General features: G+C 34.4%; 3 protein-coding genes across 4 annotated transcripts; 2 read left to right on the top strand and 1 right to left on the bottom strand.

Moving 5' to 3' along the window:
- Positions 1–48: 48 nt before the first annotated feature.
- LOC130944626 (magnesium transporter MRS2-11, chloroplastic) lies at positions 49–6,083 on the top strand. Of its 2 annotated transcripts, none has more exons than XM_057873032.1 (14): positions 49–616; positions 791–863; positions 1,075–1,130; positions 1,225–1,310; positions 1,425–1,515; positions 2,067–2,135; positions 3,637–3,717; positions 3,805–3,970; positions 4,100–4,145; positions 4,408–4,488; positions 4,590–4,672; positions 5,158–5,201; positions 5,330–5,448; positions 5,632–6,083. In XM_057873032.1, the coding sequence occupies exons 1-13, from the start codon at positions 206–208 to the stop codon at positions 5,423–5,425; spliced, it is 1,383 nt and encodes a 460-aa protein (XP_057729015.1). In that variant the 5' UTR covers positions 49–205; the 3' UTR covers positions 5,426–5,448; positions 5,632–6,083. The 2 variants fall into 2 exon arrangements, with proteins under 2 accessions (XP_057729015.1, XP_057729013.1); XM_057873030.1 differs by having other exon boundaries at positions 1,075–1,145.
- Positions 6,084–6,720: 637 nt separating this feature from the next.
- LOC130944623 (uncharacterized) lies at positions 6,721–10,214 on the bottom strand. The gene is made up of 4 exons (XM_057873026.1): positions 9,763–10,214; positions 8,263–9,225; positions 8,081–8,128; positions 6,721–7,602 (listed from the first exon to the last, which is right to left on the bottom strand). The coding sequence occupies exons 1-4, from the start codon at positions 9,952–9,954 to the stop codon at positions 7,189–7,191; spliced, it is 1,617 nt and encodes a 538-aa protein (XP_057729009.1). The 5' UTR covers positions 9,955–10,214; the 3' UTR covers positions 6,721–7,188.
- Positions 10,215–14,327: 4,113 nt separating this feature from the next.
- On the top strand, positions 14,328–17,840 carry LOC130945751 (uncharacterized). Its single transcript, XM_057874457.1, has one exon. It carries the CDS (start codon positions 14,328–14,330, stop codon positions 17,838–17,840), a length of 3,513 nt encoding a protein of 1,170 aa, XP_057730440.1.
- Positions 17,841–24,740: the final 6,900 nt, after the last annotated feature.

Here is a 24,740-nt window from a genome sequence, read left to right as displayed (position 1 = left end):
TTGGAATATGAATAAAATATAATTCGAAATATATTAAAATAATAAAAAGAAAAGAACTGACTGGATAATTTATTACATCGTTTCGTTTTGATCGTTACAGACTCCGATTGAAGTGCAGAAGCTCCAACTACTCCGTTCCTGCACGGCATGCACGACCACCATAACATAACCATAGCCATAACCATAACCGCACTTAAACTAAACCATGGCTTTGAGATGGCCGCTCCTACTGCGGTTCCGTTCTCAACAACCTCTGCTCGCTCCAACTAACTTTGCCGCCTTCTCCGATCTCGCCGAACCGCGTGCTTTTGACGCGCCGTGTCTTTCTTCCGTGAATCTACTCCACCGGAGCAATGTTTTGGCTCCGGCACTGAAGCTGAAGGTTCTGGCGCCTTACGTCGTCAAATGCCTCGCCAGATCCACAGAGGAGAAGCAATGGAGCGACGCCGAAACAGTCGTCACTGATTCCGACGAAGCTGCTTCTGAAGATGACGGAACCGGTCAGCTTCGGAGCCAAACCTCTGCTTCGGAAACTGACCGTCTTGAGTCTCCGAGAGTCGCGACTAGCTACTCCGGCGACTCTCTTTCGCTTGGAATTCGAGAACCGGTTTACGAAGTTCGTTCTTATCATTAGCTCCCTGTTAACTTCTGAAACTACTATGTTAGGCGTTATTGGAAGCTTCTAGAATTTTATTGAAGCTTCTATGCAGTTTTTTACTCTTTTTTTTCATTTTTTTCTTGGTTTCATTTTGCTCATGTGATTCTTCTGCTGTTTTGTTGCTTTGTGAAGGTTGTGGAAGTGAGATCAGATGGAACAGTATCGACAAGAAAAATCAATAGGAGACAATTGTTGAAGTCAAGTGGTGAGTTAAATGGATAAATTTACGCCTAAGGCTGAAATTAGCGGAAAATAAATATCAGTTCATTTACTCATGTTAAGCTTCTTTCTGTAACGTAGTTATAGTTTGCATAACAGTTGTTTCTGAATCAACCATTGCACCCATTGCTTATTTTGCAAAGATGCATTTGCACGCTGATGCTGTGATCGCTTTGTTCTGTTTGATGATGGTTCAGGTCTTCGTCCTCGGGACATTCGAAGTGTGGATCCGTCTTTGTTTTTGACGAATTCGGTACCCTCCTTGCTGGTACAGTTTCTTTTGTTTGCATCCCTTATTGAAGTTGCCTTTTATATCAATTAATTTTCAGTTCTTTGTCTTGTGTTAGGTTCGTGAGTATGCGATACTTCTAAATCTGGGCTCCCTTCGAGCAATAGCAATGAAAGATTGTGTACTTATATTTGACTATAATCGGTAATGTCTTAATTCCAAATTAATAAATTATGGTTGCATCATTGTCATCATTTCATGGATAAAGTTATTTGAGTGCACTAAAACCAAACTTCTGCCTCTGCTGATATTTATCAGTAAAGGAGGGCAAGCTTTTCTGGAGTCATTGTTGCCCAGGTTGAACCCCAAGAACAGTAACGGAGGGCCATCAATGCCATTTGAACTCGAGGTTTGTCTGAAATTTGCTACTTTCATTTAACATACTTACATACATAGTACTGAAAAGGATAAGGAGAAAAACCAAAACTGAACAGTTGGAGAAATTTCAAAATTATAGCTCAGTAGATCTTTATGGCCATAGTTTTTGGAAAGGTAAAAATAAGTTTCGTACTGTAGTGGATGTTTGTAAACACGAAGTATACAGATAGGAGAACCTAACCATTTCTTGGCTCTTCAGCAGTGACTGTGTCTCCTAAGAGTTTTCTTTTGATTTCTTTTATGTTACTGAGGCATCCATTTGTGGTGGCACTGTAAACAAGCGGCTGTGAAATGCCATCCACTAAACTGTTAGACAAATCACATACATGGAGCCTTCCCACTAAACTCTAAACAATTTACACCCACTACAAAATAGATGGAAATCCTCTATTTCATATCCTATAATCTTAGAAGATTTCTTAGTTTCCTTTTCAGAGGGATATTTAATAAATTGTATTCATATTTTTCTCAAACATGTTAATTTTAAGAATCTGGACCAATCCCTACCCGGGGAACTTTCAGGCTGTTGAAGCAGCATTGCTTTCAAGAATACAGCGTTTAGAGCGCAGACTGATGGACTTAGAACCTCGAGTGAGTATGGGAACACAGTGAGTAACTGAGTTTTCATGTTGGAGTTTTGTGTATGTGTTCTTGCATTTATGTGTTTCTTTGTTGTTCCTTGTCTTCTTATTATCATAAGTTGGTATTTCTAAACTTAAATGTTCGAGTATATTTTGTACTTTTTGTCTGTTAGCTAACATCTTTTATTATTATCATATTTCTTATCTTTTGCCTCCTGTTTTATTATCATAGGTTGTTTTTATAAAATACATTAACGGGAGTTATTTCAAAATCTACTTCCGAACCAGAACTGGCATAAATTCCTTGCATTATCTATTAGTTCTTGTGTGATCTGTTCCAACGACTTCATGCATGCATTCCACTACATCTGAAAAGTGATATAAAGCTCATTTTGTGGTGCTTTATATGTTATGTTCAGCATTGCATACTTCAAGCTAGAAAGTCTTACTGAAATACTTTTCCGATTATATTGGTTTTCTGTAGTAGGGATTAATAGCAGACCCATAAGTTTCCACCATTTTAAGTCTCGGCAGGGACGGACCTATGCATAAGGAAGAGGGGGCATTTGCCCCCCACAAAGCTTTTTCAAAAAAACTAATACTTACACTTTATATATATATATATAACTTATTATATTGTGTTTATTTTAAAATAAAATATAAATAATTTTTTTATATTTTATATTAAAAAAATATTTTATTAAATTTAATTTAGTATAAAAAATAAATAAATAAACTAAAAAATAGTAATAATTAATTTTATTATATTAGTTAATTAATTGTTAATTAAATTAAAATTTAATTTTTAATTAAATACAACTTAAATTATTAGTAATTTTTTAAAAATTATTTAAAATAAAAAAATATGTTATTTATATGTTAATATTACTGTAATTATTTTGGTTAAAAAATTTATTTATACTATAAAGATTATAATAAATAAATTTGACAATTAAATATGAGATAATAAAAAATAAAATAATTATTTAAAAAAATATAAAAATAATATTTAGTCATGTTAAAAATAAAAAAAAAGTCGTTATAAATTATTTTTTCATTATTTTGAATATTATATTGTATGTATGAAATTATATTTTTATTATTTTAAATATTATAAAAGTGATTGTATATATATTTTTAGTTCTTATTAATATGTATAGATAGTTTTCATTTAAAATTTTAAATATATCTAAACCAATTTGGATTAGTCAAGTGATAATTTAGTCATCTACTTAAGTAAGTATTGAGAGTTTAAATTTCATCTCGTATGTGTAGCACGCAATTCATTGTTGGTCAATTGCAGGCTATTAAATGGAACCCAAATTCACAATAAATTAATTTTTAACTTGTTGGATATCGTGAAAAGCTAAAAAAAAATTCTATATCTAAATTTTATTATATTTTTGCCCCCACTATTAAATTTTTCTGGGTCCGTCACTGAGTCTCGGGATTCCCTCCTTGATTGGAAATATAATATTTTTTCAACTTTCTTTCTCTCCCTCTTGTTCCAGGTGCAGGCTCTTCTTGAAGCCTTGCCAAATCGATTAACGGGTGACATATTGGAGCAACTTCGTATTAGCAAACAAACTTTGGTAAAATTTAATCTGTAGTTTTTCTCCCCAATAAGCTATCATTTTTCATCTCTATAGTTGCTTATTTCCTTCATGCATATTTGCTAGGTTGAGTTAGGTTCTAGGGCTGGCGCTCTTAGACAGATGCTGCTCGACCTTTTGGAAGATCCCCATGAAATACGCCGTATATGTATTATGGGAAGAAACTGCACGGTTACAAAAGGAGACAATTTGGTCGAATGCTCTGTACCCTTAGAGAAGCAGATTGCCGAAGGTAAGCTATTTGATGAAGTTTTGTTATTGCTGACTTCAAATAGGTCTTACATTCTATTGTTGACCTATAACATAACTTCTCGTTTGCCTTTCTTCTTATTTACTTGTTTTTTTTTTTTGTGATATGTAGAGGAGGAGGAGGAAATTGAGATGCTTCTTGAAAATTATCTTCAAAGGTTATTCTCAATCCTAATTGGTGCATTACATGTAAACAATTTGAAACCAATATCTTAAGCTGTTGGTTACCATTGCATGTTACAACCTCATGGATATCCATAAAGCTATGTAATCTAGCTACAAATATTTTAAAGGAATCTACATTAGGAAACAAGTTTCATGAAGCTTTCAAACTCCCTAAAAGTTGATGATTTCAACAAATTACTTCATAACTATTGATTTCATTGAAAAATTGATTTCTATTTCTAACCGTACTTTCAGATGTGAATCATGTCATGGTCAAGCTGAAAGGCTTCTTGATTCTGCAAGGGAAATGGAAGATTCTATAGCAGTCAGTTTGAGGTTTGGCCCTCAATTCACTCTTGTCACAGGGGATTAGGCAGTTTGCAATCATTGCTTTTACTGACACTATTTGTTCCAACAAATTTGATTGCATTTGACAGCTCACGAAGGCTTGAGGTTAGCCGAGTGGAACTGCTTCTCCAAGTAGGAACATTCTGTGTGGCAGTTGGTGCACTTGTAGCAGGTACAGATTTTTGGCAATGGTTTGATATAGTTTGTACAGTGAGTTCTACCAAAACCGTCCATGTGCTAACCAGCATTTATTTTACCTAATCACACCCAAGACCACATAAACCAGTTAATTGAAATGATTTCACATTAAGCATTAAAATTAACCAAGAGTTCCAGCAAACTTCAGTTTGATTAAAGCTTGACATCCAGTTGCAGACTGTTCATAAAATCGTTTAACAATTTTGTTATGTTAAAATTCTGAAGTTAGTCTAAAACATATGAGCATGCATTTGGCCTTCATAACTTACTACCATGATAACAGCAAAATTCTTTTGTTTTAATGTTCTATCCTATCAAGGACAAGGGCTGTTAATATTTAGGATCTTCAGCTGCTCAATTTTGAGGTTGAATGAAATATCACAAATAAACATGCAGATTACATATCAAATGCTACATGAATATCAAATGCATCAGACTGATTATTTTTCATGATTTCAGGTATATTTGGCATGAACCTGAAGTCATATCTTGAAGAGCATGTGGTATGTTGTTTTCCGAAATCATATTTCATGCATGTTTTTCTTGATTCTTCTAGCAAATGGTTGTCACTTGGTCTCAAAGAAACAAAAAAGTCCTACAAACATAGCTAAATTTTTTAATTTGTATGCAGTTTGCATTTTGGCTGACGACAGCTGGAATAATTGTCGGTGCTGTTGTTGCTTTTTTCCTTATGTATTTCTACCTCAAGGCAAGGAAAATATTTTGATTGGAAGAAACTTCAAAAATTAGGTAATAATATCTACTACCTTTTAACTTATTAGCCCCTGTAGTACTACTCTAAAATAAAAACAACGTATATCTATATGGACCAAAAGTTACATTTAAGCCATTTGTCTATATAACATCCTTAACCCAAATATATTGCATATATATGAAGCTTCTAATGACTTCCCAATGCAATTATTTTTTCAGGTGATATCAGATCATGAAGAAAACTAAGAACTCAATGAATGCCAGTGATTGTGCATGAGGACCATCCAGAATGAATTGGAAAGTGTGTGCAATATTACCGGCATTAGTCATTACCAATCAATCGGCAAGAATTGGTTTCCATTCTTATTTAGGAAGGGAGTAGAGCATTGTTTTGTTGTTTAATGATTTCAGAGTGGTTATAATAGTCATAATCGACGATCAGCCATCGAGATCCTACATCTAGTTGTTGCTCGTGCCCGTACGTGCTAAAACAATACACATTCACACTATATGCATCAAGACAGGAAGTTGAACACTCCCCCAGCAAGAAGCATTTTAGTTGGGAATTTTTTAGGGTGCTGGTGTGTGTAGAATATTGGAATGGGCAAGATTAGAAAAATGACGTCCAAACACGGTACAGGATTGATCCAATCTTTTTTTTAATGTGGAAATTAAGTACGACTAATATTCACAATGAATGCTGTGTATTATCGTGATCATTTACTAACCAAATCTGGGGAAAATAGAATAATTATGTTGTTAGTACACAAAAAAAGAGAGTAATACTACACATCCAAATCTTTTTATGAATCAGGTCTAACTAAGTTAAACAATAAAATTTGAAATAATACTAGTCATAATTGATTTTTGTTATATTACACTAATTTAATTGGACTTATCAAATTAATTGTTTGTATAAAATATATATTGAAATATAAAATACATATAAAAAATAAATTAAATAATATATTTATACACAAATAAAGATGAATTTAGTTATTAAATTATTTTGTATAAATAATATTTTTTTAAAATGAAAAACCAACTAATATCTTGGAATTGCGAGTCTGGTAGTCTGATATTTCGAACGAAGCCCCAACAAATCCGAACCCAACCCGTTATTTTTTCAAATCCACCAAGTCACTCGGATAATTGCAGTCACTAAACAACTCAACCCGTTAGTTTTTCAGAGTCCTCTTTAAAACAAGCTAAGAAACTAAAGTTTCGAAATATATAATATCTCTGCATACGATGAAGCTTTTGTATGAATTTTAATGTAAAAAAAAAAACGTATTAGGGGGCAAAGTCTTCATCAACAAATTCTGATATGAACACATCAAGAATTAACGGATATAACTCATTCAGATATACAATTCAAACCCCTCACAAGTAACATTTTCAAAAGGAAAAAAGAAAAATCTAATCTAGGAAGAAGTTTCTGGGGAGAACTCAATAAAAATAAATAATAAAGGACATTAGTGTTTACAGCCCGAGACATTTTATGTTGAATGTGAAGGAAGCTATCTGAGCCATTCTGGAATAAGGGAAGGCCTCAAAAGGTAATATTACTGCAGCACATCAGAAAGGACATCCATGCACCATGCCTCATCCAATCAAGGGCTACCGAAATTCAAAGCTTCAAAAAATACCTCACCCCAAATTTGATATGGGACCCATTGCTTCATATAAGGTCTAATACAACAGTTCCATGAATATCACTCATCAAAGGGCCCTTCATTGCATTTCCAAATAAACAAAAACAGGATGCATTTCTATTTATTTTGACAACTGTTGTATAGTTTGGGACATTTCAACTGGCTTTGGAGCTCCATCAATAGCTATATTCCCAATGCCAACTTCCACAGCTTCCAGCTCAGCCTTTTCCTTTGTCTTTTCCAATGTCTCTCCATCTTTCGCCCCCGGTTGCACAGGTGTGGACGAAGGGTTGAGAGTCCGAGGTCTTGTACTCAACCATGGATGAGTAAGGCACTGAGCTGCTGTTGGCCTCTTGTCAGGGACAAAATCCAGTAATGGAATAATGAAGCCAGCCATGTCATTTGCATCTTGCTCGCTGAAATCATATTTCTCCATCAGTACTTTGTTAAGAGGCCAGAACCGCAACTGACGGATATGCCTCAAATCACCATATCTATTGAAAAACTCGCGCGAATAACGGCCACCTAATGCAATCTAAAGGAAATATTTGCTCTTAGCAGTTGGGAACAAACAAAATATTGATACTTACTGACAATTAAAAATAAAATTCTATTTATATTCTGCTATGTAGCTCAACCATAAATTGCCATATAACTAAAAGGGTTTGACACTTGCAATAATTATCACAAAAATTGTCTGTATGTGTGTAGTGTGTATAATTGGTTGATGGTACAAATAACTTCACACTTATAGAATATCAAAATTAAAATATAAAAAGAAATGCAGTAAACCAACATATTGTTTCATTCTCTGGTATCAGATGTCATTAAGAAAGAAAAATATTCACCAGCAATAGGACAAGGAAAGTAGTGTCCATAATGAAATGACTGAATGACACGTAGAAACAACCAAGCATAGGTAGTTAGGTATGTTGTATATATATTTTTTCTTGGTTATGTCATGATGCAAAATTGAATTATATTATTAACAACTTGGACGTTGACATGCTTACCTTGCGGGGCATCATTCCGAGAAGCTCCATCATCAAGGCCAGATGATCCTGCAAAGAAAATTCTGAAACATCAATAAAGTAGTCCATCGATTTAAGTTAAAGAGAGTTTTCAAAGTCAAAAGCTAATGATATGAAAAAAATGAAGCCAATCAGTAAATTTCAATTCTAAAACAGATGATCACCTCATCCCTGTCATAGTTGTCACCACTGTGAGGATCAAAAAGAACATCACCAGTCGCAAGCTCAAAGCAAATGCAAGCAAAAGACCATAGATCTGCTGGAGTTGAGTATTTTGATCCGAGAATAACTTCAGGACATCTATACTGCCTCGTCTGAATATCGTTTGTGAATTGTTTATAAGTCCAACACGCATTACCAAAATCAACCAGCTTGCACTTAAGATCAGCAGAGGCAAGTAACTTCTTTCTTTCAGATTTCCTTTGACCACGGCTTCCTTGGGGATCATCCTTAGTTTCAGAAGCCTTTGTCGATTCATCTTTGCCCACAGAACCATTAACTTCACTGGATTCTAAACTTAGTTCCACATCTTTACTACATTCATCTTGCTCAGGTGTTTTACCATCCTCGTCGGCTTCCTCGGGACTTTCCATCCCAACACAAGCTTGAGCTGCCTTTTTAGCCTTTTTCCGCATTTTCTTTTTCTGGTTCTTGGTCAAATCTGCATGCAAACTTTTTTCATCTTTTAAGGTCCCATTGCTGATCTTCTCCTTCGTATTTGGAGCAATAAGTGGAATGCCTGATTTCCTAGGATCCTTAGATGGATCCAGTGGTGACAGAAGCAAGACATTCTCCGGCTTCAAATCAGTGTGTATTATAGAAAGCTCACGATGCAAGTAATCCAAACCCACCAAAATATGGAAGCAGATTTCCTTAACTATGGGAAGGGGAACTCCTCGATAATCACTATACTTGATAAGAGTGAGAAGATTGTCCCCAAGGAATTCAAAAACCATACAGACATGATGGCCATTAGGTCCTGAATGCTTGAAGTGATCCAAAAGCTTCACAACACATTTATTGTCCTGTGGATCTCCATCTGCAATTTGTTTGAGAATCTTTATTTCATCCATTGCTGCTTCAGTGTAGTGCTGAGCACTCTTCTGAATTTTTAGGGCGACATATCTCTGAAGACAAATAATCGCCCACATCAATTCATATAGTTCCAAATTGAAGAATAACATAGCCACAGATTACAATCTACATCAACAACATCGCAGTAAAAAAAGCAACAAGGCAATATAATATGAACAACTGATTACAAAGTTTTGTCAACTTCTGTAGCAAAACAAAGCATTAAGAAGCAGAATCTAGCTATCTTATCTAACAATTAAGAATTATATATTTCTTTAGAATGCCAAACATAGAACACTGATGAAAACTGTTTCAATGACAATTGGAATAAAATCCTTTTAGAAAATTTTTTCCCATAGAAAAATTGAGATAAAATAGGAAATCCTAAACTTTCCACAAAGTCCTCTTCCATTGAAACAATGCCAATCATTCTTAAAGCCATAACCCAATTAAAACACAAAACTCGGCTTCTTCCAAGCTACTAACTAATCGTCCAAAGTAGAATTGAAAAAAAAAATCATTTTCCATCAATTGTTTTTTTCTTGTGATATCTATCTTTTTTCCCTGATGAAAAAAAAAAAAGCACGCACCGATTTCTGAGTGTCCCAAGCGAGCCACACGGTGGAAAAATGGCCCCAACCAAGCTTGCTCTGAACCACATAGCATCCATTCTTGAATGTATCCCCAATCCGAACCGCATGGTACCCTCCGCGCCTGTAATCCTCAGTTCCTTCCTCCTCCGAACTGTAGTCACTTCCCTCATTCGTCCGGTCCTCCGCCATTGAAGGACCTTCAACCACAAACACCCAAAAAAAAAAAAAAAAACACAGCGCACGCACACCCAAGCTGACGATATCAGCAAAACTTACACCGGAAACGAAAAAAGGAAACTTTTCAGTAAGGAGGATTCGATTTATGGAGAATTGTCAGGGTTGATTTTTAGAGGGAACGGAAAGCGTTGAATTCAGTGAGAAACGGTGCAAAACTGGGAAATTAGGGTTTCTGAGGTGTTGCCGGGAAAATAACCAAGTGAAATGAATGGGTTATGTGTGACAGCGACAACCATAGACTATAACACTATAGGTTAGTATATTCTAGGTCTAAGGTTAACTCGCATTGAATTCAATTAAATTATGTACGAATTTTTTGTCAGGAAAAAAAATTAAAATAAAGTAATTATATTATTATTTGAATATTTGTTATTTACTTATTTGTGTAACTTGATGGTAACTCCTGCTGGTTGTTAGACTATCAACCTTGTAATTAATAAGTTAGGAAATGTGATTGGTGTGTAGTCTTATATCATAATTCACAACTTAATTTGTTAAAAATAAAATAAGAATCATTATAATAAATACAAATACATGTGTTCTATGGTTATAATTTTTTTTAATGGATTCTTAATTATTTGTGTCAAGGTAAATGCTTGTTATTAACAAGACCAGGAAATACAAATATGTATTTTTAGGAATTGACCTCACATTTTCTTTAACAAAAATTATTGGATGTAGTTCTATACTTCTATTATAGGATGAAATGATTTCTAGCTAGTTTAATGGTGGCTTTTATAATATAAAAGTTAAAACAGTGAGAAGAGATTAAGCAAGTCATAATGTTGGACCCTTGCTTTCATAATAATCTTTCTATAAAATGAAGAATTTTATCATGTCAAATTATTTTACACAAAGTTAACCTTTTACTTTTTTAGCCTCACCCTAGAATAAGCTACTTGAACCTTTCAAATATTATTATTTACACCAATCTTGCACATAAGGATATTTAAATTTTTTTTTGAATAATATAGATTTTAAAGAAACTAGGTTTTTTTATTTTTACCCATGCAATGTTATAGGGTTAAATTGCTCTTGAATTACTCCAGTGATTCTCAATATATTTTCTTTCGTTTTGTTTTTCTATTTTTATATATTTTTGGACAAAGTTTTTTGTTTTCATTTAAATGTGGAGGTCATGAGGCTGGATGGACTTGAACATGCATATTGGTACCCAAAAATGACATCTTGTTTTATGAGCCCATTAACAAACCTAGTTATAATTACTTGGGCTCCTCTTGTTTTATGACTTGCTCTATTTGACAAAAAATGTAAAGAACGTTTATTAAAACTAAACAGTTTAACTCCCATCACCTGTCCAAAAAACAAAAAATCTCTCATCAGTGTTAACATTCTAAAATGAAACACAATATACTTCCCACATTAAACTCTAAACCTGAAACACAAAACCTTCCCTACATCAACATTCAAAATGAACAACATTGAAGGTAAAGTCATAAAGCTCAACAAGCCGGGAGAAATGGGATATAAGAAAGATTGCTTAAATGTGGTGGGCAAACTAATAAGTGATAAGGAGATAAACTTCAAGACTTGCAAAAATGCCTTACTGGGAATGTGGGGAAACCCTCAAGGAGTGGCAGTTACAGATATTGGAAGAAAGAAGATACTATTCAGCTTTAAAGATAGGAAGAAAGGGTTGCAGATCATTCAGAATGGACCATGGAATGTCAAAGGTAATCTGATTAATCTCAGGTTATGGAGGGAGGGTGAGTCTGTTTTTGAAGTTGACCATGACTTTATGGAATTCTGGATTCAAGTTCATGGCATACCACTTGAGTTCATGGAGAAAGAGACTGCTAGGATTATCGGAGAAATGCTAGGAGTCTTAGTCGAAGCTGAAGAACCAAAGACAGAGGGAGTCCTCAAAAAGCCATATCTGAGAATTAGGGTGAGCATCGACATCACAAAAGCATTACCAACAGGATTCTGGTTAGATAGAGAGAATCTGCCTCCACTGTGGATTTTTTTCAAGTATGAGAGACTGCCGGACAGCTACTGCTTTAACTGTGGCATACTAGGGCATGAAAGGAAGTCATGCAAGAATCCAACAGCCATGGCATGCTGGGATCCTACAAAGAAGAAATATGCACCGGGACTGGGAGCAACTCAGGGCCGAACAGGATCAACCATGGGAGGAGGTACCTCAAACCAAGGAGGACAGAATCAGGAGGGGAGGATGCAGGCGCGTGAACCAAGGAACCCGGAGAGAGAGAGTAGTGATGAACGAAGCTCTGAAGAGAGTAGGAAGAGGTCAGAAAAAGTTTCGCAGCAGAAAATCCGGGAGGAAAGTGTCTGGGAAAACCAAATGAAGAGAGAAGAAGAGATGGCAGATGCAGAGGAGCAGGTAGAAGAAGTACCGAGAATCCCTGATTTTCAGGAAGAGGGGGATATGCATCATGACCTACAAGCAGCCTATAAGATTAGCAATCTGATTGAGGAGATAAGAGAGAGGAAGAATGAATGGGCCAATTTCAAAAAGGCCCAGATGCAAGAAAGGAGGAATCAGGAAAAGGAATCAGATGGAATTGGTCAAGCAAGAGATATTGGGCCTAATACAGGGGCTTCACACCAGCAAGGAAGGTTTACGGGAAAAAATGGGCTAAATAAGGATGCAATGGAAAGAGAAGAAGTGAATAGCTATAAAATAGACGATTGGAGAATGGGCCCAGGAAAAAAAAGGAAAGGAAACTATGGGCCAAGAATTAAAAAGGCTTATGTTAGCAAGGAAGCTGGACAAACAGGAATGTGGAGCCAGAACAGAGGAAAAAGAGAAACAAGAACTTATGAAGGGGGAAACAGAGGAGAATGCTAATGGAAGACTATCCAAAAAAGATCAAATGATAGAACATCAAGGAGATTACCAAAAAACAAAGCTGGGGGATAATATCTATTATGTTGAATTAGCAAGTGATGAAGATGAAGAAAAGGAAGCGGAAGCAGAGACAGATTGGGAGATACGACTTGCAAAGAAATTGGAACTAAAGCTGAATCTGAAGAGAAAGCGAGAAACCAAACAGATTCCAATGCTAACTTACAGAGAGAGGCAAGAGGAACAAGAGGATAGAGAACCCAAGAAAACAAAGAACAGCAACAATTCCAATGATTCAGGGGAGTATCAGTTAGCTAGGTTTGTCACTGGTCAGACTACTGAAATGCAAATGGCTGAGGAGGCGGGCCTTATCAAGCCCCTCCCTCAGCCATGAGTATCATCAGTTGGAATTGTCGGGGAGTAGCGGCTGACCCGACAATTTCTGAGTTGTATAACCTTTGTAAAAAAGTAAAGCCGCTTATAGTGTTTTTAATGGAAACCAGGGCCAGTCAAGAAAGAATGATTAGGATAAGAAGAAAGTTGAATTTTGACAAGTTTTTTTGTGTAGAACCCCGGGGCTTGTCCGGTGGGCTATGTTTGCTCTGGAAATCCAATATAAATATTGATGTTTATGAGTGGTGTGATAATTATATTAAAGCAAATATTAATATCAATAATGTTATGAAATGGCAGGGTATTTTTGTGTATGGCAACCCAATTTTTCAAAAGCGAAGGAAACTCTGGCAGGAGCTCACGGTAAGTAATAGAAACAATGAAGAACCTCAAGCTGTTTTGGGAGATTTCAATGATATCCTAAGTCAAGATGAAAAGGTAGGCCTTCATCCTCAACCAAAGATTTATTTGGATACCTTCAGAAAATTTGTAGATGATAATGGTTTAATAGATATTGATCTTAAAGGAAGTAGGTTCACATGGTACAGCAACCCAAGAAATAACTTTGTCACTAGGGAAAGATTAGATAGGGTATTAGTGAATTGGAAATGGCTTAATCTACATCAGAATGTTGTTCTAAAAGCTGCTCCGGCCATAAGTTCGGATCATTGTGCCTTAATTTTGGAAACACAGCCGAAAATTAGGATAAAAAAAGAATTCAGGTATGAGGCTTTTTGGACTGAACATGTGGAATGTGAAGAAGTTATTAGGAGAAGCTGGCAGAAGGATGATGGAAGCAGAAACTACTGGAATCAATTCACCAAAAAGAGGGGTAGATGCATAAGGGAATTGACGGAATGGAGCAAAAGAGAGTTTAAAAGAGCAGACAAAGAAATAGAAAAAAAGAAAAACGAGCTACTTCAGATACAAAAAGGTGAGATGACGGACAGGGGATCAAAAAAGAGAGAAAGAATTGAAGAACCAGATAAATGATCTTTGGAGGCAAGAAGAAAAATACTGGGGGCAAAGATCAAGGTTGAAATGGCTTAAATGGGGAGACAAAAACACAGCTTTTTTCCATGCAACAACCATACAGAGAAGAATGCGGAACAGAATTGATAAACTAAGAGATGAGGCTGGACATTGGATACAGGGAGAAACAGAAATCATGAGACTAGTAGAAACACATTTTGCCAAACTGTTCACATCGGAAGGGGATAGGAACATGGAAGAATGCTTAAAACATATACCTATAAGAGTCACGGGTAAGATGAATGATAACCTAATGGCAAAGATCACAGATGAGGAAATCAAGGAAGCAGTCTTCAACATGGGAAGCTTAAAAGCCCCGGGTCCTGATGGGTTAAATGGACTTTTCTACCAACAATATTGGGACATTCTAAAGAAAGAAGTGTGTGGCGTGGTGAGGCAGATTTTTGAAGAAGGCAGCTTACCAGAGGAGATAGGAGAAATAACTGTGGTTTTAATTCCGAAAGTGAGGCAACCGGAGAGTCTCAATCAACTCAGACCCATCAGCTGTTGTAACTTCATATACAAGATTGTAACAAGGGTATTAGTTGGAAGATTGAGGAAAGTGCTTGACTCGATCATATCTCCGGTTCAGAGTGCTTTCATAAAAGGAAGGCTCATACAGGACAACATAGTAGTAGTGCAGGAAGTGTTTCACAAATTAAACAGAAAAGGAAATCACGGAAGTAATGATATAGCCATCAAATTGGATATGAATAAGGCTTATGACAGATTGGAATGGAACTTTTTGCAAAAGGTCATGGAAAATTTTGGCTTCAGTACAGAATGGGTGAAGCTGATGATGAGTTGTGTTAAGAGCGCCAATTACAGATTTAAAATTAATGGAAAATTATCGGCCAAGATCCACCCGCAAAGGGGACTTAGACAGGGAGATCCACTATCGCCATATCTCTTTATTTTAGCAGCGGAAAGTCTTACTATTCTCATGGAAAGGGCATTGAAGGACAACCTGATTTCAGGAATTAAATTAGCTCCAACAGCACCAGTTTTAACCCACTTGCTATTCGCTGATGATTGTATCTTTTTTGCAGGTGCGCAAGAGGAGGAGATTTATCAATTAATTCAGATCATAAACAAATACACAGAGGCTTCAGGACAGAGAATAAATATAGAAAAATCTGGACTGATCTTTGGAAGCCAAGTATCGATACAGAAGAGAGTTAATATTGAAGAGATCACCGGAATGACATCATGGGAAGAGCCAGGAAAATACCTAGGATTACCAGCAACATGGGGGAGATCCAAGAGCAAAGCACTAGAGTGGATTCAAGAAAAAATACTAGAGAAAATGCAAGGATGGAAGGAGAAACTCTTAAATCAAGCGGGAAAGGAGGTTCTGATAAAGGCAGTTATTCAAGCGATTCCGGTCTATGCCATGAACATCATCAAGTTTCCAAAATCTTTTTGCAGGAAAATGGGATCATTAATTGCAAAATTTTGGTGGAATAAAAACGATAAGGAAAGAAGCATTCACTGGAAGAGCTGGACAAATATGACCAGGAGCAAATTAAACGGAGGCTTAGGATTTAAGGATTTCGAATGCCAAAACTTAGCGCTCTTGGCTAAGCAAGCTTGGAGACTGGTAAAGGAGGAAGATGCAATATGGGCTCGGATTATAAAGGCCATATACTTTCCAAATTGTAGCCTATGGGAAGCGGAAAGAGGAGGCAATGCATCATGGATTTGGAGGAGTATGTTAGAGGGTAGAGATTTTCTCAGAAGGAAAGGAAGGTGGAGTATAGGAAATGGAGCAGGGATAGATATCTGGAAAGATAATTGGGTGGTAGGAATAGACAAGTTGAGGACAGCCGGAGAAAATCAATATAAAAAAGTGAGTGAGCTAATAAGAGAGGGCGAGGGATGGGATTTAGAGAAAATTCAAAAAATTTTTCATCCAAATGAGATTGAGCTGATAACAAGAACGCCGATTAGTTTGGTCAACAAAAATGATCATTTGGTCTGGCCGTATAGGAATGACGGAGACTATTCAGTCAAATCAGGATATCAGGCAGCGAAGGAGGAGAAGGACACAATGGAAGTCGCAACTCTTGGCAAAGCTTCAACAAGTCAGAATTCGAAGGAGATTTGGGAGAGGATTTGGAGATTACCGGCACCGGAGAAGGTTAAAATGTTTCTTTGGAAAGCAGCACATGGGATTCTACCAGTGAACGCGAGCTTATATCAACGTAAAATTACTCTCACTCCCAAATGCAGCATATGTCATGAACAAGATGAGACTATAGAACATGTGTTGCTATTATGTCCGTGGACGAGAGCGGTTTGGTTTGGATCTAGTATTCAAATCGTGCCTACGGCGTACGAGGTCAAATCTTTTGAAAATTGGTTGATAAATACAACTGACAAAATTAAGAAACTGGCAGGAGATGAACAAGAAAAAGTTTTGTGCAAATTAGGATGTATTTGTTGGTGCATTTGGAAAGCTAGGAATCAGCACATATTTCAGCAGAAGAAACTCAATCCACAAAATACAATAATCCATTCAGAACAGATTGCAACAGAATATCATAATGCAACAAAAGATCTCAACAAAGACATTAAAGCCAGGGCAGACAGGAATGCAGAGAAGCTGAGGATTACCTGGAGGCCTCCACCCCGCAACAAGATAAAAGTAAACATAGACGCAGCTTTCCAAAGGGAGACAGGAATTGCAACAACAGCAGCAGTGTTCAGGGACTGGGAAGGCAAAATCATAACCGGAACTTCATCAAAATTCAAATCAATATCAGCTTTAGCAGCAGAAGCACAAGCATACAGAGAAGCTCTTATTCTCATTAAAAATCTAAATATAAGGAACTGCATAATCGAATCAAATTGTTTACCTTTGGTTCAAGCGATCAAGGCAAGAACGCCACTAGCTGAAGCAGATGCAATTATCAGGGACATTCTGCAACTGCTTGAAGAGGCGCCGGATGTGGGAGCTACTTGGACTCCGCGAGAAGGCAACACCTTAGCTCACCAACTGGCAGCGACGGCAGCAGTAAATCAGCTACAGAGGCATTGGACTTTCAATCCGCCTACACAGATCATGAAGATTATCAGAACAGAGGCAGGATTCGCAAATCTTCATAATAATCAACGCAATCAAGTTCAAGACTTTCAGGTTTCAAGTTCAACCAACCCTCAAGGAAATCAAAGAGATGAAGGATTACCTGGGCGGGTGGAAAGGGAAACCTGGAACAGCCATGCAACTCAAGGGAATCTGCAACTCCACAACATGATTTCTACTCTGCAAACGGAACCCACCATCAGAGACACTTTCAGTAAAGCAAACAGCCACAACAAAGGGAACGAACACTCAAATAACTTTCCGCAAATGCTCTCTCAGCACAAGTGGAGCAAGGGTTATAACGTGGTTCAGAACTCAGCAAATTCAGGTCGTGCTCAACGGCAGCAAGGGGTACTTCAGCGAAGAGGAGAACTCGCGCAGGAGGAAGATGGGACACACGCAATGACTAGCGAGAGAATCTGTACGGGCCGCAGTAGCACGGAAACTTTCCTCGAGGGGGCAAGGACGCACTCATCGGAAGGAAGAAGAAGATCCTGAGGTTGCTAAGGGTTCTGAGGAGTGTCGGGCTGGGGAGTGGGTGAGATGAACGGGTTCGGGTTTGGGTTTCCGGGTTTGGGAGTTTTCGGATTCTGGGTCTAGGCTAGGTTTGTTCATCTGGCCCATGGCCATGTCCAAAAAAAAAAAAAAAAAACATTCTATCTCTGATCTTTCAATCCCATATGTTCCACTTTTTTTTCATATTGAAGACAAATGTCCATATTATCTACTATTTTGGAGATAGAATAATATTCTCTTTATTAACGAGTGATAAAAATTAAATTAAAAGAAAAATATACATCTTTTTAGGGTTGATAATTGATACGGCCATTATAAATTTAATGTCATAGCTCGATATTATATACAATAACTCGGTATTTTATGTTATAATTCAACATTATACGTTTTAGACTCAACGGACTACATCTTAGAATAAAAATGTCCAACCAGATATTATTACTCATTAAAACCTAATAATTGCTCTTCAATTCAGATGATCAATAGAATGTAACCGACCATCTTCACCTCACCTATAAAGGTATAATATTTTATCCTCAAACGGGACACTGAATTCTCAGTACTAACTTAGGCATTGGAGTGCCTTTTGCAAGTACACTCCTCCTTTGTTTATACTCTCCGTGACGTGATATCTCTCTGGACGAAGAGCTCGGATCATCTCAGCCTATAGCTCGGCGTTAAAGGCTAAAACTCAGCGTCAACTCCTGTAGCCGAGGCTACGTCCAGGTTATTCACACAAGAACAATTGGCGCCACCACGAGGTCTCGAAATAAACGCCCTTCTTTCTATAGGCCGTATTTCCTTCCAGTGGCTTCAAACTTACTTGCACCTTTGTAAACAAAGGTCATATAATAAATCATTAAGGCCCGAAAAAGGCCGATCTATATCTATCATCTCTATCTGCCAATCTATATCTGTTATCTCTATTTGCAAATCCATATCTGTTATATCCATTTACCGATCTGTATCTGTTTTTTTATCTATATCTATCATCTCTATTTTCCGATTTATATTAGTTATCTCTATTTGCCGATTTATATCTGTTATGTCTATTGGCCGATCTATATCTGTTATCTCTATTTTTTCGATCTATATCTGTCATCTCTATTTGCCGATTTATATCTGTTATCTCTATTTCCTTATTTATATATGTTATATCTATTTTTCAATTTATCTGTTACCTCTATTTGCCGATCTATATCTATTATCTCTATCTCCCGATTTATATCTGTTATCTCTATTTTTCAATTTATATTTGTTACCTCTATTTGTCGATTTATATCTGTTATCTCTATTTGCCAATTTATATCTGTTATATCTATTTGCCGATCTATATCTGTTATATATATTTTTCGATCCATATCTATCATCTCTATTTGCCAATTTATATCTGTTATATCTATTTTCCAATCTATATCTGTTTTTCTGATCTATATCTGTCATCTCTATTTTCTGATTTATATCTATTATCTTTATTTTTCTGATTTATATCTGTTATGTCTATTGGCCGATCTATATATGTTATCTCTATTTTTCCGATCTATATCTATCATCTCTATTTTCCGATTTGTATTTGTTATCCCTATTTGCCAATCTATATCTGTTATATCTATTTGCCGATTTATATCTGTTATGTATATTTGCCGATCTATATCTGTTATCTCTATTTGCCGATCTATATCTGTTATCTCTATTTTTCAATTTATATTTGTCATATCTATTTGTCGATCTATATCTGCTTTTCTAATCTATATCTGTCATCTCTATTTTCTTATCCATATCTATCATCTCTATTTGCCAATTTATATATGTTATCTCTATTTGCTAATCTATATCTATTTTTCTATTTTCAAGTCTATATCTATTATCTCTTTTTCAAATTTATATCAATCATTATCAGTCATTGTCAAATCTATATCAACTATCATCAGATCTATATCAACTTTCTTCCAAACTATGACTATCAACAGTCAACAAATTAAATCATATATCATACAAGCACAAACACTTATCCATTCGCAATAATTCTTCAATTCAAAGTCGCATCGTTTACACATGCGCAATCAAACTCAATCTTCAATCAATTCACCAAAAAAAGGTAAACTAACACTCATTCGCAATAATTCTTCAATTTAAAGTCGCATCGTTTACACATGTGCAATCAAACTCAATCTTCAATTAATTCACCAAACATCTCATTCGCCATAATTCTTCAATTCAAAGTCGCATCGTTTACACATGCGCAAACTCAATGTTCAATCAATTCACCAAACAAAGGTGAACTAACACCCATTCGCGATAATTCTTCAACTCAAAGTCGTATCATTTACACATGCGCAATCAAACTCAATGTTTAATCAATTCACCAAAAAAATGTGAACTAACGCTCATTCACAATAATTCTTCAATTCAAAGTTACATCGTTTACACATGCGCAATCAAACTCAATCTTCAATCAATTCACCAAACATCTCATTCGCCATAATTCTTCAATTCAAAGTCGCATCGTTTACACATGCGCAAACTCAATGGTCAATCAATTCACCAAACAAAGGTGAACTAACGCTCCTCATTCGTGATAATTCTTCAATTCAAAGTCGCATCGTTTACACATGCGCAATCAAACTCAATCTTCAATCAAATCACCAAACAAAGGTGAACTAACGCTCATTCGCAATAATTCTTCAATTTAAAGTCGCATTGTTTACACATGCATAATCAAACTCAATCTTCAATCAAATCACCAAACAAAGGTGAACTAACGCAATGTTCTCTCCCAACTAATTCGTTTTTATCAAAATCGTCTCAGCGACTATTCAAATTAACTATTCAGTTCCATGAAAAACCTTAACCGTTGCATCTATTAAATCAATGGTTCAAAATTACATTGAAAAAATCCAAAGGCAAAATCAATGACAAATACTACTACACTTTTCAATACACATTAATTTCAAATAATGTCTGAAATTCAAAAGATTTTATTCCTTGTTTTAATAAAGCATCTTGAACCGGGGGCTCCAAGGCTAATCCAATGGCCGAGTTATGATCTTACTAAATGGCCGACTTATGATTCATTAAAATGTATTCCCAGACTAAGTTTGGGGGCTGTGATACGGTCGTTATAAATCCGATGTCATAACTCGGCACTTTACGTTATAATTCGGCGTTATACGTTTCAGACTCAACGGACTACATCCTAGAAAAACGTCCGACTAGGAATTATCACTCATTAAAACCTAATAACTGCTCTTCAATCTAGATGATCAATAAAATGTAACCGACCATTTTCACCTCACCTATAAAAATATGATATTTTATCCTCAAACGGAACAATGATTTTTCAGTACTAACTTAAATATCGGAATGCCTTTTACAGGTACATTTCTCTTTTGTTCGTACTTTTTATGACGTGATATCTCTTTGAACGAAAAACTCGGATTATCTCAATCTATAACTCGGCGTTAAAAGTTAAAATTCGGCGTCAACTCCTATAACGAAAACTACGTTCATATTATTTACACAAGAATAGTAATATTTAAAAATGATGAAGATAGTAAATCCATATAAATACAGATCTAGGATGAAGCGCGTTTTGCTCCCTTTGAGATGGTGCATGTTGACCAAAAATTGGTAATGCCTTAGCTTGACGATGATTTCAATGTCTATATAAAGCATAAACTAATAGTATAAGCAACGAAGAATATACATTTGTATTATTTAAACTTTCGAAGGGACCAAGGAAAATAGGGAATAAAAACAACAACAAAAAACGTGTTGGAGTCTTACAAAGAAATATTAATAGATATATAGATATAGCCGTCTATACAGACCCAACTTCCTATAGAGTTTATTTCTTTAATTACTATTCCCAAAAGGTTCAAAGAAATGCTGAAGATTCATCAATAATGTGCTTTACTTTAATTTCCAATGGTTATAGAGACGTGTATGAATATATAGATGATAAAGTTTATCAAATTTTAATTTAAATTTTATAAAACTAACTTATAAAATTATTAACATATTTATTGAACTTAAAATATTAAAGTTGTAATTGGTTTGTATTTTTATTTGTATTTTTAGTATTTTCTATTTTAAATTTTTTATAAAAAAAACAAAAAATAAGATTTTGTTGATTTCCTTTTCCTTTCACAAAGTTTTAAAAATAAAAAATAAAAATGCAAAGTAAACAAATTTTAATTCATGAATTAAAATTACTACTTAATGAAACTCTATTTTCTGTTTATTTTGATCTTAAAATGCTGTGTTTATTACTTTATTAGTTTATTGTGATAGAATAGCTACTTTGAATTGGCAAAATCATTAGACAAACTATGCATAATATATTTGATTAACATAATTCTTTGTCAGATTGATAATTTATTCATTATTTGTCAATCGATTATTAGGAATTGAATGCAAATGTGTGGATGGAATTCGAACCACACATCAGCTTGGTATGAGGGATGAGGGTATTTTCTGGAACACAACTTAATTATTATAATTTGAAAAAATATGGGATATCAATATATTAATTTATTGCATGTCAATAATAATTAATTATTATATTTTAAATATATATATAAAGAGATATATTTAAAAAATATATCTATAAAAATATTTTTGTTAAATATAATTATAAAAAAATATTTTTATTAGATATATTTATAAAAATATTTTTATTAAATATAATTATAAAAAAAATTGACAAAAATACTATTGATAACGTAGTCGAAATTGTTATAATTTATATGTTTATGTCATGTATTTTTATTTACTCAATAAGCTGCCAACTCACTCATCAATTCAATTCATTATATTACTATAAGGTCTCTGATCTTGCTTAATTTATTGAATAAAAAATAATTGGAACCATCGACATAACTTGACTGATGATTCACATTCTTATGAGTTTAAAATAAAATCATGAGGGATGTTGCCTCAGTTTGACAACAAATTCACTTTTTTTTTTTTTTTTGTCTCTGTTTATAACTTGTGTGTGCAAATTTTACATTTTTTTTGTCACTATCTTCGTAAATCAATAATTTTATGTTTCTGACAAGTAGATTTAATTTGATATGAATTGCACTAAGTCAAATGTTTAGGGTAGTTTTAATTAGTTTATCAAACTTAATTTATTTATTTCGTCAATGGTTTTGACTTTTGACACACAATAAAATAGTTGATGCCGGTCTATGATGCATCTATCTGATCTTCTAGAAAATATCAACCATTTGAAAGTTGAATATTTTTTTTTCTAATTAATCAAATAGTAATACAATATTAATTAATATTAATAGCGTTTCATGGCAAGACAGATAATACAACAACAGCATTCTTCCGGAGACAGTAACAGACCGATTGAACCTAAGACAACCATTGATATATTCGTACAAACCTACAAATTCACAGTGTTCGAAAATTGAATAGATCATTAAAATTGGTTAAATTTATGGGATTAGTCTATTTATTTATTTAAATAAATAGATTTTTTCTTTAAAATTAAATTTATTTAATTTTTAAATTAAAGAGTTCAATTAATTTAAAAAATATAACGAATTAAAATTTATTTATTTTTTACAGATATTTTTCAACCTAAAAATTTGATCTCTTAATTAAAAAAATATTTATTTAAAATTTTTAACTTAAAAATAATATTTTTTGTCAGCATATTTTTTAAAAGTTAAAATAAAAAAGTAATCAGATTAATCTATTTAATGCATCGTGTTGATCATAAACAATTTAGGCTGAAAAATTATAGTCTGTAAATAAAATAAATTTAAACAAATAATTTATTTAGCGCATAAGTTCAGATATATCGGATCTAAATAGACTGGATTAACTCGTTTGATAATCCTAAAATTAAACAACATTATTTCTAAAAAACAGCAAATCAACGATAAATGTAATTTTAATTTTTTTTTAAATATATTAAAATTACTGATGTTTCAATAATTTTAATTGTTTATTTTAATTAATATATATTATATATATTTTTATAATTATAATTAATGACTAAGAGTATTGAAATATTAGTATCTTTAAAATACCTGAAGTTTCTCCCTTAGTTTTTATTTTAGATGTTAATAATCGTCTCAAACATATATTTGAAGAATACTATATATAAACAAATATGTGACAATTTTTTTTAAATTCTTTTAACATTTTCAACACATTAATACATAAAAATATATTATACTCTTAATATATATCTTTAAAAAAATATGTCAGCTAAATCTTTATGAAATATATTTATTTTTATTTTTGTTATAATTTATTATGATAATTGGATGATACTGTTGTGAAGAAAACTTATATATATAATTAATATAATAAGCTAAAACTATTTAATTACTATAAAATATTATTTTAATTTAAAAGTTAAAATAACATTAAAGTCTACAGGATTTTTCTGAATATTGTATTAAAGTTGGTAAAAACTCAGCTACAATTAATTTCACGTGAAGTTAATAACTAAGAGTCATTAGATGATTTAACTGATTTGATTAAATTTTTATTTAATACTACACCTAAATTTTCACCATTAAAGTTTGGCTCAGTTTTTTCAATATTGGGAGTGCGGAGGAGTTATGCAGAGAAATGGGATATGGGGGTGTTAGATATGGGTGTGGGGCAGCTTTTTCTGATCCATGGCGGGGGGGAATCGGACCCAGCGATTGGGCTGCGCGGGAGAGAAACTTGAAATTAGATGCGAATCGTAGGGTCCGATTCCAATGTTAATAATTTTTTTTTTGTGTAGGAAAGGGTAATCGGAGGGTACGTTTGGGGAGGTTTTTGATTTTTGTTTTTTTTTAGGCATGGACTCGTTGGGTCCGTTTGGTGGAAGTTTTTTTTTTTTTTTTAGACGGAGTCGCTGGGTCCGTT

This window comes from Arachis stenosperma, chromosome 8 (genome assembly GCF_014773155.1).
Source record: "Arachis stenosperma cultivar V10309 chromosome 8, arast.V10309.gnm1.PFL2, whole genome shotgun sequence".
Classification (NCBI taxonomy): Eukaryota; Viridiplantae; Streptophyta; class Magnoliopsida; order Fabales; family Fabaceae; genus Arachis; species Arachis stenosperma.
The sequence above is the reverse complement of the archived record's forward strand: the minus strand, read 5'-3'. Positions and strand labels throughout refer to the sequence as shown.